We start from the raw sequence: 15,426 nt of genomic DNA on the forward strand, positions 1-15,426 counted from the left end.
CACCGACGGCCCCGAGCCCTCGCGCGTGAGCGCCGGCGTAGACGAGGGCGAGGCGCCGTTTGCGAGGCCGACTCTCCGCTCCGAGCTGCCGTCGTCCCGCTCGCTTCGCGGCCCGCCGGCCGCCGCCTCCGCCACCCGCGCCGGAGCGTCCGAGGCGGAGCCCCGCACTTGCTCGAGGAGGAATGGCAGGTGGATCCCAAACGAGAAGGAGCCCCACCGGCTGTCCGTCGCGCCGCCGCCGCGGTCCGTGACGATCCGCTCGAGCGCCAGCCGCGCCCGCCGCTCCAGCTGCCACTTCCGGGTGAGGCCCTCCACCTCGGTCTGCAGGGCGTCGAGCAGATTCTCGAGCGCCTCCGTCTTGTGGCGCGAGAGGGTGAGCTCGTCCTCAGCGAGCCGTAGCTCCGCGTACAGCACCTGGCCAGGGACCGCCGCTTCGTAGGCCGCCGCCACTCGTGAAGCACGAGGAGGCATGAGCACACACAGGGAACCGCCTGTCGGTGCTGAGAAAAAGAATACGCAAGCGCTATTCGTGAGAACACGAGGTAATTTGGGGGATGCTATGTGTTTGTTTGCCAACAACATACCTAAAACTTCTCTCTCTGATCTGTAGCGTGTTGCGTGTAGGGGATAACGGGGTGGAACGAAAGAAAGAAATTGAGGAACTGTAACTCACTGCAGCATTAATTCTCGCGCACGTTACTCGACGTTACTCAAGAGAAGAGCGGTCTGCCCACCCAGGCCACAATGCACAGAGGTCCAAAATCTCACCCCCCCAGTTCAGCCACAAGGTTATGACTTATGTCATCGTCGGTCCATCCCCGCGCGTTGGCACCTTGGCGATCGTTCGCTTCATCGTTCGCGCGGTCCATCCGTCGCTCGAGCAGGTACCGCCACTCGAATTGAATGAGCCATGCGGACCAATCTTCGCGGTGCCAACGCATGTGAAAGCTCATGAAAGCGTAACTTCTGCGGTTCGTTCTAGCCAGGGCAGCTAGGTCATCGAGACGTACTAGGTCGAGGATGCAACAAATGCAGTCGGTGTTCAGGTTTGACCCAAACATCTTGCTCCCATCGGAGAACGTCTTGCTCCCGTCGGAAGGCTGCGCGTCATTGCCTTTGTCCGCCGCCGCTGCAGTTGCGGCGGTTGTCGCCAACGCCCCCCCGACTGGTAACGAGTGCGTCCGGCCAGGGTGAGAGGTACGACGAGTACGCGTCCGGCCAGGGTGAGTCGTCCCGCGTCGTCTGGGGGTGCGCGTGCGACATACGTGTGCGGGCCGCGCGCAGTGAAAAAGAAGAAACTGAATTGGGGTATGTGAGCCCGTCATGAGGGACCGCTTAACCTCATCAAACACGCTCACCCGAGCGCCCGTCTGCACGACGTAGTACGACTCCATCACCCCGAGCATGCATTCCTCCTTTCGCAGGTAAGAAGCCGCCCCCGTGTACTGCTCGAGCTGCTGCGTCTCCCAGTGCACGAGCACTTCCAACCGCGCCCGCTCGAACACTCCCTGCGCGGCTCGCGGCACCAGCGACGTGCCAGCGCCGAGCGCGTTCAGCGATCTGCCAGCGTACTCCTTCGCACGTTGCCCGCGGCGCGCCGCCTCGCGCCCCTCACTGTCCGCGTCACGCAGCTGCTCCTTCTCGCCATCGCAGTTCCAGCACCTCGTCGCCCGTGCATCGTTCCGCGTCTCGCGCCGGCAGTAGATGCACTGCCAGTGAGTGAGGCGCCGATCCATCCGCCTCGTCTTCTTTGCTCGCGTCGGCCCGACGTCGCCTCTGCGCTCATCTTGTGTGATCGCGCCTTCGCCGGCCTCCCGAACAATGCATGCAGGCAACGGTTGTGTCCCGCCACCGAACTCCCTGCCGATCCCGTGGAGCTGCCCCATCGGCTGCAACGGCCCGGTGTACATCACCACGTCGCCGACCGGCGCGGACAGCGGCTGCAGTATTGCCACCGGCGTGATCGTTCCTCGCGAAGTCGTCGACAGCCGAGGTCTCGCGAGCCACTCGTCGGTTCCCTGCGGGAGCCGCTCCTCGATTCGTTGCGTCTCCGCTCGGTCGTCCATCGCCGCCAGCCACCCTCGGGTCGCGTTCGGTCGCCAGCTCTCCAGCTCGTCGTTTGGTCACCGAGGAGAGGGAACGAAAGCACACCTCAAACTGCAGGACGTGCATCCTGGACGCATCCCTCCTTGTCCCACTTATCGAATTTGTGCAGGCGAGAGTACCCGTCCGAATTCCGGTTTTTTTCATAATTCTCACCCTACTATACTACAAGTACCCTCCCTTGGGTTGTCCGTTTTCTTTCTTTCTTTCTTTTACCCTACCATCCCCCGGCGAGCTTAGTGCGTTTTTTTTGCGCTGCCAGGTTTTGCCTGGACACAGGTCGTGCAAACAAAAAGAATTTTACAGGGGACTTCCTGGCACAACAAAATAAAAAAGAATGTAAAAGATCGCACGACACTGGGCACGGAGTGAAATCCATGTATGGTGGCGGCGTGCCGTCCTCCCATCCCTCTTTTGGATTGTACGTTTTCTTCCTTTTTTCTGGGCACGGAAGACTGGCGCGCACTGGCTGGCACTAACACAGGTACACACACGTATACACTACGGGAGAGACCGTCGCATGGGGGGTCGAGGCCTGGAGGCAGCAGCGACACACGCCAGGCGGAGCAGCCAAGCCCCCCCCCGAGGACCGCCAGCCCGAGGCGCGACACGAGCGGGGGCACACCCAGCGGCGGACAGGGGGATGCCGAGCCTTCGATCAGGGTGGTCGTCGCCGGAAGCCGACGAGCGGAGACGCGCGACACGGGAGCGGACACAGTCCCGCGCCCCTTGCCAGTCAACATCATGAGAGGCACCGGGCTCGGCAACCCATTCCCCATGGGGAAGAGAGGCACCGACGAGGCGCTGCGCGACCAGGTATGCGAGGCATTCGAAACGTGGCTCCGGCTGCGCACCTTTCCCGCCTCGGCCGTGCGGGACACTAGATCCACGCCAGCGCTCATCCGACAGGCCAGCGGGCAGCCCTTCTCGCAGGAGATCGCCCCGCGACGCTCCGACGAAGCTAGGACGGTGGGTCGGGGACATGGAGGCGGCGGGAGCACAGTGGAAAAATCGGGCTCGCTGGGAGGCCACTCTCGGCGGAACGCGCGCGCCTGCAAAGAGGATCTCAGGCGCGCTCCGCCCGGGCTGCAAGGATGCGGACGCCGGAGGGGCAAAGCGGTCGGTTCGCGCGGCGGGCGCCGCCATGTAGTCATAGGAGACGGGGGAGCCGCCCTCGATCCGCGCGCCCGGGTGGCGGCTGCATCCGTGGCTGCGAGCTTGCGGCGACGACCTTCGGCCACGCATTCTACGGCCGCAGCCTGGCCGACGGCGAGGTGGCCTATCGGCGCTCCCAGACGGGTGGGTACGAGGCGCAGCTCGCGGACGCGCTGGAGAGCCTGCACTCGCACATCGCCGGCACGGTGGAGCTGAGCGGCGCGCAGCTGGCGACGGAGGCGGCGACGATCGAGAGGCACGGGCAGCAGCTGGGCGTCAACGAGACGCTGCTGGTGCGCGCGCTCGACCTGGTCGACGCCTTCGAGGCGAGCGCCACGTACGGCCCGCTCTTTGTCTCGAGCGGGCCGTTCATGCGCGGGCAGGACGTGGGCGACGGGCGCGACACGCACCGTGCCATGCTCGTCGTGCAGCAGGCGCTCATCGACCACGCCTTCAGCGCGCCCGGCGTCGTCGCCCCGTGCAGCATCCACCTGTTCCAGGGGCGCGCGTGGCTCACCGCCGAGTACGTGCCTGGCGCGTGTGCGCCGCCCTCCGACCCGTCGGTGGTGCACAGCGTGCAGCTCGAGCTCGAGCACCCGCTGACGTGGGGCCACCCCGTCGGCTACGGCCATCAGGACGCAAAGAAGCCGACCGGCCTCTGCCTGGCGCCTGGAGCGGTGGCCAACGTGACGGCACCGCCGGCGCTGGCGGCCGCGGGAGGCTTCAAGGTGCTCATCGGCTGCCAGACGCACGACCATGCGCCCAAGAACATGCACAAGCGAATGGACCGCGTGAGCGTGACGGCGGCTATCGACGGCACCTCGACGCTCGTGACGAGCCCACTCGGCGGCGGCGTCTACATCCTGGTGCCGTATGGGGCTTCGCTCGGCGTGCTGAGCGTCGAGATCAGCGGCGGCGTCGTGCGTGCGCCCTTCTTCCGGCGCACGTCCTTCGACCAGATGAGCAACGCCAACTGGGTGGCGCGGCGCACTGCGGCCGCGCCGTGGGCCGACTTGGAGACGGACAAGTTCTTGCTCTCGGTGCCGAGCTCGTGGGTGTACGCGTACGACGATCCGCTCGCCCTGCTCAACACGTACGATCTTGCCATGGATGCCGTCGCAGAGTGGGGCGGCTACCCTCCTGTGCTCCGCGAGGCCGCCGGGGTTCACACCCTCTACCTGATGCCCGACCTGCTCATCGCGACACCACTCTACGGCACCGGCTACCCGCAGACCAACGTGCTGTACGACCCGGAGACGGACTATGGCGGCAACTACGACTTTTGGGTGCTGCGTGAGGTCTCCGTCGCGCCGCCCGAGCCGCTGCAGTGGTCGGAGGCGTCGCAGGGGTGTCGTTGATCGACCTATTTCTCGCCCGCTCCTCTGTGTGCCGAGAGAGGCACAGGTTCCGTCTCTCTGCGACGCGGCGCACCACTGCATCAGCGAGTCGCTGGCGAGCTCGTTCAACTGTCGGCAAGGGGCGGAGGCGGTGAAGTGCGGAGCGCGAGAGCGCGGGGCGGCCTAGTGCGGTATCGCCTTTGGCAGCGTCGAATCGCTCCCACAGACTATAGTCGAGCGCGTCGGAGAGGTGTTTACGTCCAGTGGGGAAACCGTGTAAGCGCATCGCGCCCCACCGGGGGGGAACTGTCCATATTGCCGTTGGAATTCATACGGGCAAATCTGCCGTGTATCCAGCTGTAAAGCGCGATTTGGCCTGCACCTGCATCAACGACTTGGAATCGCTCCCACGTGCTGTCGAAAGGAAGCGCATCGCGCCCCATCAGGGAGGAACGGTCCATGTTGCCCGAAGAATGCATACGGGCAAATCTGACGGTCTGCCCGTTTGGCGAGGTGATGTGATTGTCGCCATTCGTGGTGGCAAAGGTCTTGACCGCCGCGCCGCCAGCGTCGACGAGAACGCCGAAGCTGTCGGTCGCCGCCACCCAATCGTCCAGTGGATTTCGAAAGGTACAGTCACAAAGGACGTCAGGATTAGGACACTCGAAGTCCTGAATGGAACGGATGTTCTGGCACGATGTCCCAATGCCATAGCCACCAGAAGTCGTGACGCCACCGCCACCGCCACCGCCACCGCCACCGCCACCGCCACCGCCACCGCCACCGCCACCGCCACCGCCACCGCCACCGCCACCGCCACCGCCACCGCCACCGCCACCGCCACCGCCACCGCCACCGCCACCGCCACCGCCACCGCCACCGCCACCGCCACCGCCACCGCCACCGCCACCGCCACCGCCACCGCCACCGCCACCGCCACCGCCACCGCCACCGCCACCGCCACCGCCACCGCCACCGCCACCGCCACCGCCACCGCCACCGCCACCGCCACCACCTCACACTGACGCTGTCGCCGTGACAGCGACACCCGCCCCTCACACTGACGCTGTCGCCGTGACAGCGACACCCGCCCCTCACCCTCGCCTCAGGCGCACGGCTTGAGTGGCGCGCTGCTGGTGGCGGTGGCGAGCTCACCCGAGATCAGCCGAGCTCACCCGACCTTGCTCGTGAGACGCAGGCGCCCAGCTGGTGGCGGTGTGCCAGAGAGCTGCCCTCGCCGCAGCGCGGCGTGCGGCGGCGCCGGCGCCGGCGGGCGAGGACTCAACGGCGGCGGCGGCGGAGGAGGAGGCGGGGGCAGCGGCGGCGGCGGAGGCGGCGGCGGAGGAGGAGGAGGGAGAGGGGGAGGAGGAGGTTTGGAACCCCGCGGCGCCGGTGTGGGTGCGTGGCATCGAGGCGCCGACACCGGCACAAGCGGGCGAGAGGCGGCGGCGGCGGCGGCTGCAGCGGCGGCGCGCCAAGCTGTCTGCGGCGCTTGCCGATTTGGCTGATTTTGGTCCCAAAGCCAAACCAGCTCAGACTCGGCTCAGAGCCTGCCTGGAAAATTGATAAATTTCAGCGTTTTCCCCTGGGAAAGGGGAAACTAGAGAGGAAACAAGAGGGGGCGGTAGAGATTAAGAGAAACACGGAAAAGAATTTTACAACAACTCTGTCTCACGGAATAGAATTTTACACGGAATAGAATTTTACAACAAAGCTCCCTCGCACGGAATAGAAACGAGTCAGCGAGCGAGCGAGCGAGCGATTTTCTTGCGCCGGGGAGATTTTCTTGCTACTAGACGCTGGCGGCGGTGGAGGTTGACTATGGGAAGTCCACAAGAACCCTTTCGATGAAAGCGATGCTCGTACCCGTCTCGACCACCCTGAGCGTTGGCGTGCCGGAGTACGTGGCAGTGAACGTGTGCTGGCAGGTCTCGACCGGAGGATATTGGTAGCATCCCCTGCTGCCACACGAGGAGCGGATGCGATCGAGCTCGACGCCATCGAGCTCCACCTTGACATCCCCTCCATACCGGCACGCATTTCCGTACTCGATGGTGAATGCGGAAGCTCCAGCTGGCAAGGTGATGCTGGCACCGTACGAGCAGGATCCTCCACACCACAAGTAGAAGCCGCCACCGTTGCAGCCGAGGTTGTCGGACGAGCTGTCGAAGCTCCACCCAAACGATGTCAACGCCGACCGGGAGCACGACTCCGAGGCGTCGAACCACGCAGATGACGGTGGTAGCAACGGCGATGCAAAGCGTGCCTTGCGGCTGTTGAACTCATTCTGCACCTCAGCGGCGGACATCGCGTAGCCATTGAAGTAGCGCACGACAGCAATGTCACCGCTGTAGTGTTTTCGATTCCTGGCACCGTCGTATAAACTGGCCTCCGAGCCGTCGCCGACGAAACCATATCGTGTGCGCCCACCACCGACACCGTTGACACACGAGTTCCCTTGGTAGCTGCTCTGCACGCCGTCACGGTAAAAGGTGGTGGTACCAGCCGAGAATGTGACGATGGCGTGGTGCCACGTGCCGTCCGAGAGGGAGCTCTGGTCGTCGCCCTCGCGGCTGTCTCGGACGATGCTGAACCTGCTCCCTGCATCCCTGCAACTAAACCCGAGCTTTCCACCACCCCGCACATAGAAGTTGAAGTGCTCGGAGCGGTCAAAGTCTAGGAAGGCCCAATTTTTTTCGAAGCCCAAAACTGCAAACGAGGTGCGGAACCACGCCTCGACTGTGAGCTGCGTGATCGGAGCGGCGCCACTGGGAATGTGCATCTGCAGCGGCACGTAGTGCGATACGCCGTTGAATGTCAGGTAGCTGTTCCCGGTCTGCTCGTTGAGAACGGGTGACGACGAGCCGCCGAGCGCTCCGTGGTGCTCATTGCCAGACAGGTCCGTCCATTGTGTGCTCGTCGTCATGCTCGCATCCAAGTGCAGAGTCGCGAGAGGAAGCGCTGACGGGCTGGAACAAGCGCACTCATCCCAGTCGAACTCGCTGCCATCCCCATAATGCACGACGCACACCTGGACGGGTCTTGGACGTGTCGGGGGCGTGCCTTGGACAGGTGTCGCCGCCAAGTGGTCGCACCGATTACGCTCTCATTCTCGGCTGCATCTCGGCTGCATCTCGGCTGCATCTCGGCTGCATCTCGGCTGCATCTCGGCTGCATCTCGGCTGCATCTCGGCTGCATCTCGGCTGCATCTCGGCTGCGTCTCGCGCACGGCAAGGACGCACACCTGCTCCGTGACCTTTTGCTCGAGCTCAATGGACTCGTCCCCTGGCCCACGGTCTCGGACAACAATAGTGACGTCAGCGTGCTTGAATTGAAGGTGGCTCCAGCCATTTCCAAAGCCGGAACCCCACGTGTCCTCTTCTCGCGAGGCAATCCACCAATTGCGTGTGAACGCGAGCATGTAATCGCTGTCAAACGCAAGGCAGGCAACACCGTCCGGCTCGTTGAGTTGGTCATAGTAAGACATAGAGTCATACGGCAAAGAATCGCCCCGGTCAAACTTCCCGTCAGCTGGCCAGCTCCCGCAGTTCTCTCCCTGCAGGCTGCGCCGCGCGAGCCGCCGACGCTTGGTGACATCGAGCCGGCGGCCACTAATTGCGTTGCTCGCGTTGCTCGCGTTGCGCGCGTTGCTCGTGTTCGGGAAAAGATCATCGATGTCATCATAAGCAAGATAGCTTGCGTTGTTCATGTCCTCGTCGTCCTCCTCCGCAATCATCATGTCGAGCGCCGTCGCCTCAAAGGCCTGAGAGGGGCAGGTAGGGGATATACAGGGAGATATGGGGAGATTTGGGGCGGTGTGGGGAGATGTGGGGAGATGAGGGGAGACGGAGATGGGGAGATGTAAAGAGATGAGGGGAGATGTGGGGAGGTGTGGGGAGGTGTGGGGAGAAGATATGGTTGCTGCCTGCAGGTGTGGAGAGATATGGAGCGATACATGGGGAGGTATGGGGGGATATGGGGAGATATGGGGGGGGTTATGATCAGATATGGGGAGATATGGGGAGATGTGGGGAGATGTGGGGAGATACGGGGAGATGCGGGGAGATATCGTACAACACCTGCAGATCCTCGTTCTTCACCCTCAGCGACGAGCAGGCCGCCTTGGCCGCGCATATGGCAAATGTGGCTCCGTCGGGCGTGATGAGACGCGCATTGCGCGTGCCCTTGAGCTCGACCTTGTAGCCCAGCGAGCTCACAAGCTCAACCATGTTGCCCTGCTTGGTCTGAGATTCGATCCGGAGGTTCGTCTGCACCTTCGTCGGCCCGTCAAAGTAAGAGATGGAGAGCGTTTGGACGCGCTGGAGATCGTCGATGTCCATCGCCGCCAGAGCATAGATCGGCAACTTCGCCATCGCGTTGCCCACGCCGAGGACGGATCCCCCGTCGTCGGCAAGTTTCGCCCCGTTGACGTGCGTCGGGCCTGTGCTCACCAGGACGTCGGTGCCCTTGACGGTCAAGGTGCCGTCGCTGGTCACGGCGGTGTCCTTATTGGCGATGACGATCCCCGCGGTCAGCCCCGCGTTGATGCCGACCGAGGCGAGCAGCGCGAGCAACAGCACGAGCGCAAACCTCCGAAAGACACGAGAGATCTTACGCTCCCTCGCGGCCTCCTTTTGGGCCTCCCGCTCCGCCGCCTCCTTCGCGGCAATTTCCTTGACAACGCTGCTAAGTTCTGCCGCGTCAATGACGCCATCGTTGTTGTCGTCGAAGACCCGCATCATTGCCGACGAGGTCCTCTTCACCCCCGACGGGCCGCCGCCAGACTCTGGCGGCGACGGCGGCGGCGAGAAGACGGACGGAGAGAAGGTCGCCGTGCTGTTGCGCCGCCAGCGCAGCTGCCGGAGCACGAGGTCGGCCGTGGCAGCAAACACGCTCACGGCGAAGAGGAAAGAGAGAGGTATCGCACCACCCTCCGTGAACCACGAGAAAGTGGTGCTCGACGCAGAGGATTCCACGGGAGCCGCTGCTGCGCCGGGGAGGCACGCCGCGGCGGCGGCGACGAAGACGGCCCACGCCACGCCGCGCCGAGCCCCCTTTCCGCTCGCCGCGGTCGGCCAGGAGGCGCCGCAAGCGATGGCGAGGAGGATGAGCACGAGGGCGGGCATGAGAAGCGGCGAGCAGCTCACGAGCGAGGACGCCTTCGAAGCGACGGCGGGCGAGAAGGCCGAGGACACCGCCGAGGCGACGCCGGATGAGATGGTAGAGGACGCCGACGAGGCGACGGAGGCTGCCGAGGCGACGGCAGACGAGAAGGCCGAGGCCACCGCCGTCGGGCTAGGCACGGCGGGCGCGCAGTGGCCAAAGGCGGGCATGCAGACGAGGAGCAGCCACCGGAAGGCGCCCTCGGCCTTCGTGTAGCCCCCCTGCACGCAGTTGGCCGCCGCCTTGAGGGCGGCGCGACCGCCGGCGCCGCATGTGCCAGCGACGGCGCCGCACGTGCCAGCGCCGGCGCCGCACGTGCCAGCGGCGAATGGCGCCTTGCCGGACGTGGTCTGCGGCTCGCGGCGCCGGTCCGGCGACTTGCAAGGCGGCGTCTGCGGCCCGCCGCGCGGCTTCGGTCGCCGGTGCGTGCCGCGGCCGCGGCCCTTTGCCTTGCCAGACTTGCGCCTGCCCTTTGCCTTGCCAAACTTGGGGTTGTTGCGGCAGCGCCTTGCCGTGCGCCGGCACTTCCCCGAGCGCCGCGACTGCAGGTCCGCCCACTTCTCCCGTTGCTCGGCAATGAGATCGAGCGCGGCCTTCGCCTTCTTGAGCCGCCCCTCCCAGTGCTCGCGCTCCTTGGCGACCTCGGCCTCAGCCTGCCCCGCGCCCGCGACCGCGCCAAGGGGCTTGGGCGCCACGGGCGCAATGCCGCCGGAGGTGGGGACTCCCGGCGACGGCGACTTCTTGCCGTCGGCGGGCGTAGCCTGGTAGACGACGCTCTCGCCCAGCCGGCGGACTGCAGCCTCGACGCCGTCCACGTAGCCCGGTCCGGAGCCGCTGCGGGCCGACGCGGGCCCGCTCTTCCCCGCCGCGTTCGGCGTGGGCAGGCCCGGGTAGCAGGTGGTGTCCTGCACGCGCGATAGGGGCACACGGGAAGGGAGATTATTACCGGTGGGAGAGCGAGGAGAGTGCCAGGAGAGAATGCTGCGGCGCGCTCACCACCCCTTCCGGCGTGTTGGAAACGGTCTTGGCCGGCTTTTCGACCTCCTTGGCAGCCTCCTCGGCGACGGCCTCCTCGGCGACGGCCTCCTCGGCGACGGGCGCCTCCTGGGAGGCGGACACCTCGGCGGCGGCGGGCTTGATGGTCGCCTCCTCGGTGGCGGACTCCTCGGCGACGGCGGGCTCCTCGAAGGCGGCCTCCTCGGCGACGGCGGCCTCCTCGGTGGCGACGGACTTGGTGGAGGACTCCTCGGCGACGACGGCCTCCGCGGAGGCGGCCTCCTCGGCGGCGGGGGCCTCCTCGGTGGCGGCGGACTTGGTGGCGGCCTCCTCGGCGGCGCACTCCTCGGCGGCGGTCTCCTCGGCGGCGGCGGACTTGGCGGCGGCCTCCTCGGTGGCGGCCTCCTCGGTGGCGGCCTCCTCCTTCACGGCCACCTTCTTGCGCGCCACCTTCTTGCGCGCCAGCAGCCCGCGCGAGACGCGCTGCATGATCTTCGCAGCGCGCGGCTCCGCCAACCCGATCTCGACGCTGGTCAGAAACACCGGCTTGGAGGCGTAGAAGCTGTCCTCCACGACCATTGACCGGTCGGCCCACTCCTGCGGGGAACACGGGAGAGAGAGTAATACGGGTGGGTGGAAGGCTAGGAGTGCCAGGAGAGAACGCTGCGGCGCGCTCACCGTTGGGTCGGGCGTGTTGGAAACGGTCTTGGCCGGCTTCTCGACCTCCTTGGCAGCCTCCTCGGCGACGGCCTCCTCGGCGACGGGCGCCTCCTCGGCGACTGCCTCCGCGGCGGCGGACACCTCGGCGGCGGCGGACTTGATGGTCGCCTCCTCGGTGGCGGACTCCTCGGCGACGACGGCCTCCTCGGAGGTGGCCTCCTCGGTGGCGATGACGGCCTCCTCGGAGGTGGCCTCCTCGGTGGCGACCTCCTCCTTCACGACATCGTCGTTCTTGATGCCGAGCGCCTGGGTGAGGGAGAATGCGCACGTGTTCGGAGAGACCGGAGGGACGATGACGATCCTGGCGTGCACCTCGGCTATGATGAGGCGCGAAGGCGGCGACGACCACGCCAGAATGAAGGAGGCGAAGGCCTCGGACTCTCTCGCCATGGCCACAAGCCCCGCCAAAACCCGCTTGATCTGCTTGCGGCGGTTTTTCTTCCTCCACGACTTCGACTCGTCGTCCTCCACCTCAATGTGCCGCTTGTCGGGCGGGTTGGAAACGGTCTTGGCCGGTGCCGGCTTCTCGATCTCCTTGGCAGCCTCCTCGGCGACGGCCTCCTCGGCGACGGGCGCCTCCTCGGCGACGGGCGCCGCGGCGGCGGACACCGCGGACTTGATGGCCGCCTCCTCGGTGGCGAACTCCTCGGCGACGACAGCCTCCTCGGAGGCAGCCTCCTGAGTGGCGGCCTCCTCCTTCACAACGACGTCGTTGTTGACGCCGCACGCCTGCGCGAGGGAGAAACGTAAATGTTTGGAGACGGGGACACCGCAGGGACAATGCCGATCCTGGCGTAAAAGTGCGCACCTCAGCTCCGAGCGAAGGCGGCAGCGGCAGGCTCGCGCGGCGGCGCTGATACCACTCCTCATACTCCGCACGGGAAGCGAAGTAGCCACCGACCTTGACGGAAGCCGTTGGCCCGAGCTCGGTCTGAACCTGGGCCCCCTCCGCGAAACAAAAGCTGATTGGCACCTTTGCGAGGCTCCGATGGAACACGTGGGGGTTGTCGAACCAGACGCCCTTTGTTGATCTCACAACCAAGAAAGCCGACTCGCCCTCGCCCTCATCGAAGTCGACCATGTAGCGCCTCTCGGCGCGCGTCCTGCAGAGCAGAGAGAATGGGGGCCGCCCGTGAGAGGGGTGAGGCAAGGCGCCTGCATTGGTCGGAACAGCTATGCGCATGTGTGGGGTCTGAAATGAGAGGAGAGTGACGGGGGACAAAGCTCGGACGTTGAGCCTGCGGAGGGCGGCGTCACGAGGGAGCGGGCTAAAGTTCATGTCGGGCGAGTGTTGCAGGCGACGAGGGCCAGAGAATAAGGGGGCCTTGCGGGCGAGGGCGAGGGCGAGGGTGGCGGCAGTGTGTGTGGGGGGGGGGCTGGCCGCCAGGGCCAGGGGAGGGGGGGGCAGGAAGGCAGGGGCTGCAGCGGCGGCATTGTCCACTGCAGGGCGGCGAAGGCATCAATGGCGGCGGTGAAGGCTGCGGCGGCACATTGCGCGGCGGAGGCGGCGGCACAACGGCGGCGGTGGCCCGGAAGTGGCAGCAACGAAGCGGCGGTGGGCGAATCGTCGTTCATAGCCTGGCCGCAGTAGTCAGGCACGCACGGCGACACGTCGTTCATTGCCTGGCCGCAGTACTCAGGCACGGCGACACGTCGGTCATTGCCTAGCCGCAGTAGTCAGGCACGGCGACACGTCGGTCATTGCCTGGCCGCAGTAGTCAGGCACGGCGACACGTCGGTCATTGCCTGGCCGCAGTAGTCAGGCACGGCGACACGTCGGTCATTGCCTGGCCGCAGTAGTCAGGTTGCCTGGCCGCAGTAGTCAGGCACGGCGACACGTCGGTCATCGCCTGGCCGCAGTACTCAGGCACGCACGGCGACACGTCGGTCATTGCCTGGCCGCAGTAGTCAGGCACGGCGACACGTCGGTCATCGCCTGGCCGCAGTAGTCAGGCACGGCGACACGTCGGTCATTGCCTGGCCGCGGTAGTCAGGCACGCACGGCGACACGTCGGTCATTGCCTGGCCGCAGTAGTCAGGCACGGCGACACGTCGGTCATCGCCTGGCCGCAGTAGTCAGGCACGGCGACACGTCGGTCATTGCCTGGCCGCAGTAGTCAGGCACGGCGACACGTCGGTCATCGCCTGGCCGCAGTAGTCAGGCACGGCGACACGTCGGTCATCGCCTGGCCGCAGTAGTCAGGCACGGCGACACGTCGGTCATCGCCTGGCCGCAGTAGTCAGGCACGCACGGCGACACGTCGGTCATTGCCTGGACGCAGTAGTCAGGCACGGCGACACGTCGGTCGTTGCCTGGCCGCAGTACTCAGGCACGGCGACACGTCGGTCATTGCCTGGCCGCAGTAGTCACGCACGGCGACACGTCATTCATTGCCTGGCCGCAGTAGTCAGGCACGGCGACACGTCGGTCATTGCCTGGCCGCAGTAGTCAAGCACGGCGACACGTCGGTCATTGCCTGGCCGCAGTAGTCAGGCACGGCGACACGTCGGTCATTGCCTGGCCGCAGTAGTCAGGCACGGCGACACATCGGTCATTGCCTGGCCGCAGTAGTCAGGCACGGCGACACGTCGGTCATTGCCTGGCCGCAGTAGTCAGGCACGCACGGCGACACGTCGGTCATTGCCTGGCCGCAGTAGTCAGGCACGGCGACACGTCGTTCATTGCCTGGCCGCAGTACTCAGGCACGGCGACACGTCGGTCATTGCCTGGCCGCAGTAGTCAGGCACGGCGACACGTCGGTCATTGCCTGGCCGCAGTAGTCAGGCACGCACGGCGACACGTCGGTCATTGCCTGGCCGCAGTACTCAGGCACGGCGACACGTCGGTCATTGTCTGGCCGCAGTAGTCAGTCACGGCGACACGTCGGTCATCGCCTGGCCGCAGTAGTCAGTCACGGCGACACGTCGGTCATCGCCTGGCCGCAGTAGTCAGTCACGGCGACACGTCGGTCATTGCCTGGCCGCAGTAGTCAGGCACGGCGACACGTCGGTCATTGCCTGGCCGCGGTAGTCAGGCACGCACGGCGACACGTCGGTCATTGCCTGGCCGCAGTAGTCAGGCACTACGACACGTCGGTCATCGCCTGGCCGCAGTAGTCAGGCACGCACGGCGACACGTCGGTCATTGCCTGGCCGCAGTAGTCAGGCAGGCACGGCGACACGTCGGTCATTGCCTGGCCGCAGTAGTCAGGCACGGCGACACATCGTTCATTGCCTGGCCGCAGTAGTCAGGCACGCACGGCGACACGTCGGTCATTGCCTGGCCGCAGTAGTCAGGCACGGCGACACATCGGTCATTGCCTGGCCGCAGTACTCAGGCACGGCGACACGTCGGTCATTGCCTGGCCGCAGTAGTCAGGCACGGCGACACGTCGGTCATTGCCTGGCCGCAGTAGTCAGGCACGCACGGCGACACGTCGGTCATTGCCTGGCCGCAGTAGTCAGGCACGGCGACACGTCGGTCATTGCCTGGCCGCAGTAGTCAGGCACGGCGACGCATCGTTCATTGCCTGGCCGCAGTAGTCACGCACGGCGACGCATCGTTCATTGCCTGGCCGCAGTAGTCAGGCACGGCGACGCGTCGTTCATTGCCTAACGGGGCGCGCGGAAGGGATGATGGCGGCGCGGTCCTCCCGGCCGCGGGTGGGGCGGTTGCGAGCGGAGCTCCGGTGGCGAGGAGGAGGCGGACTGTGCCAGAGGGAGAGAAGGGGCGCGGTGAGGACTACTGGCCTGCACGAGCGCCGTGATGCCGATCAGGCGAGCCTCTGCTGGTCGAGATGCCCGGCAAAGATGCCAGTCAGGCCGACGATGGTCATCGAGGTGGAAGGGGGATGCAGTAGTCGCGATTCGTGGAAGGGGCTCGGCCATCCCGGGGAAGGGGGAACGGGCGTGGGCAGAGCAAGCGTGGCGGGATCGCCATTAGATCCCGCA

The 15,426-nt window shown here is 65.8% G+C and overlaps 1 protein-coding gene across 1 annotated transcript; it reads left to right on the forward strand.

Annotated features, from left to right (window-relative positions):
* Positions 1-3,197: 3,197 nt before the first annotated feature.
* EMIHUDRAFT_95457 (hypothetical protein) lies at positions 3,198-4,616 on the forward strand (the record flags this gene model as incomplete). The annotated part of the gene is made up of 1 exon (XM_005775208.1): positions 3,198-4,616. The coding sequence occupies one exon, from the start codon at positions 3,198-3,200 to the stop codon at positions 4,614-4,616; it is 1,419 nt and encodes a 472-aa protein (XP_005775265.1).
* Positions 4,617-15,426: the final 10,810 nt, after the last annotated feature.

The sequence above is a fragment of the Emiliania huxleyi genome, assembly GCF_000372725.1.
Source record: "Emiliania huxleyi CCMP1516 unplaced genomic scaffold EMIHUscaffold_3, whole genome shotgun sequence".
Lineage (NCBI taxonomy): Eukaryota > Haptophyta > Isochrysidales > Noelaerhabdaceae > Emiliania > Emiliania huxleyi.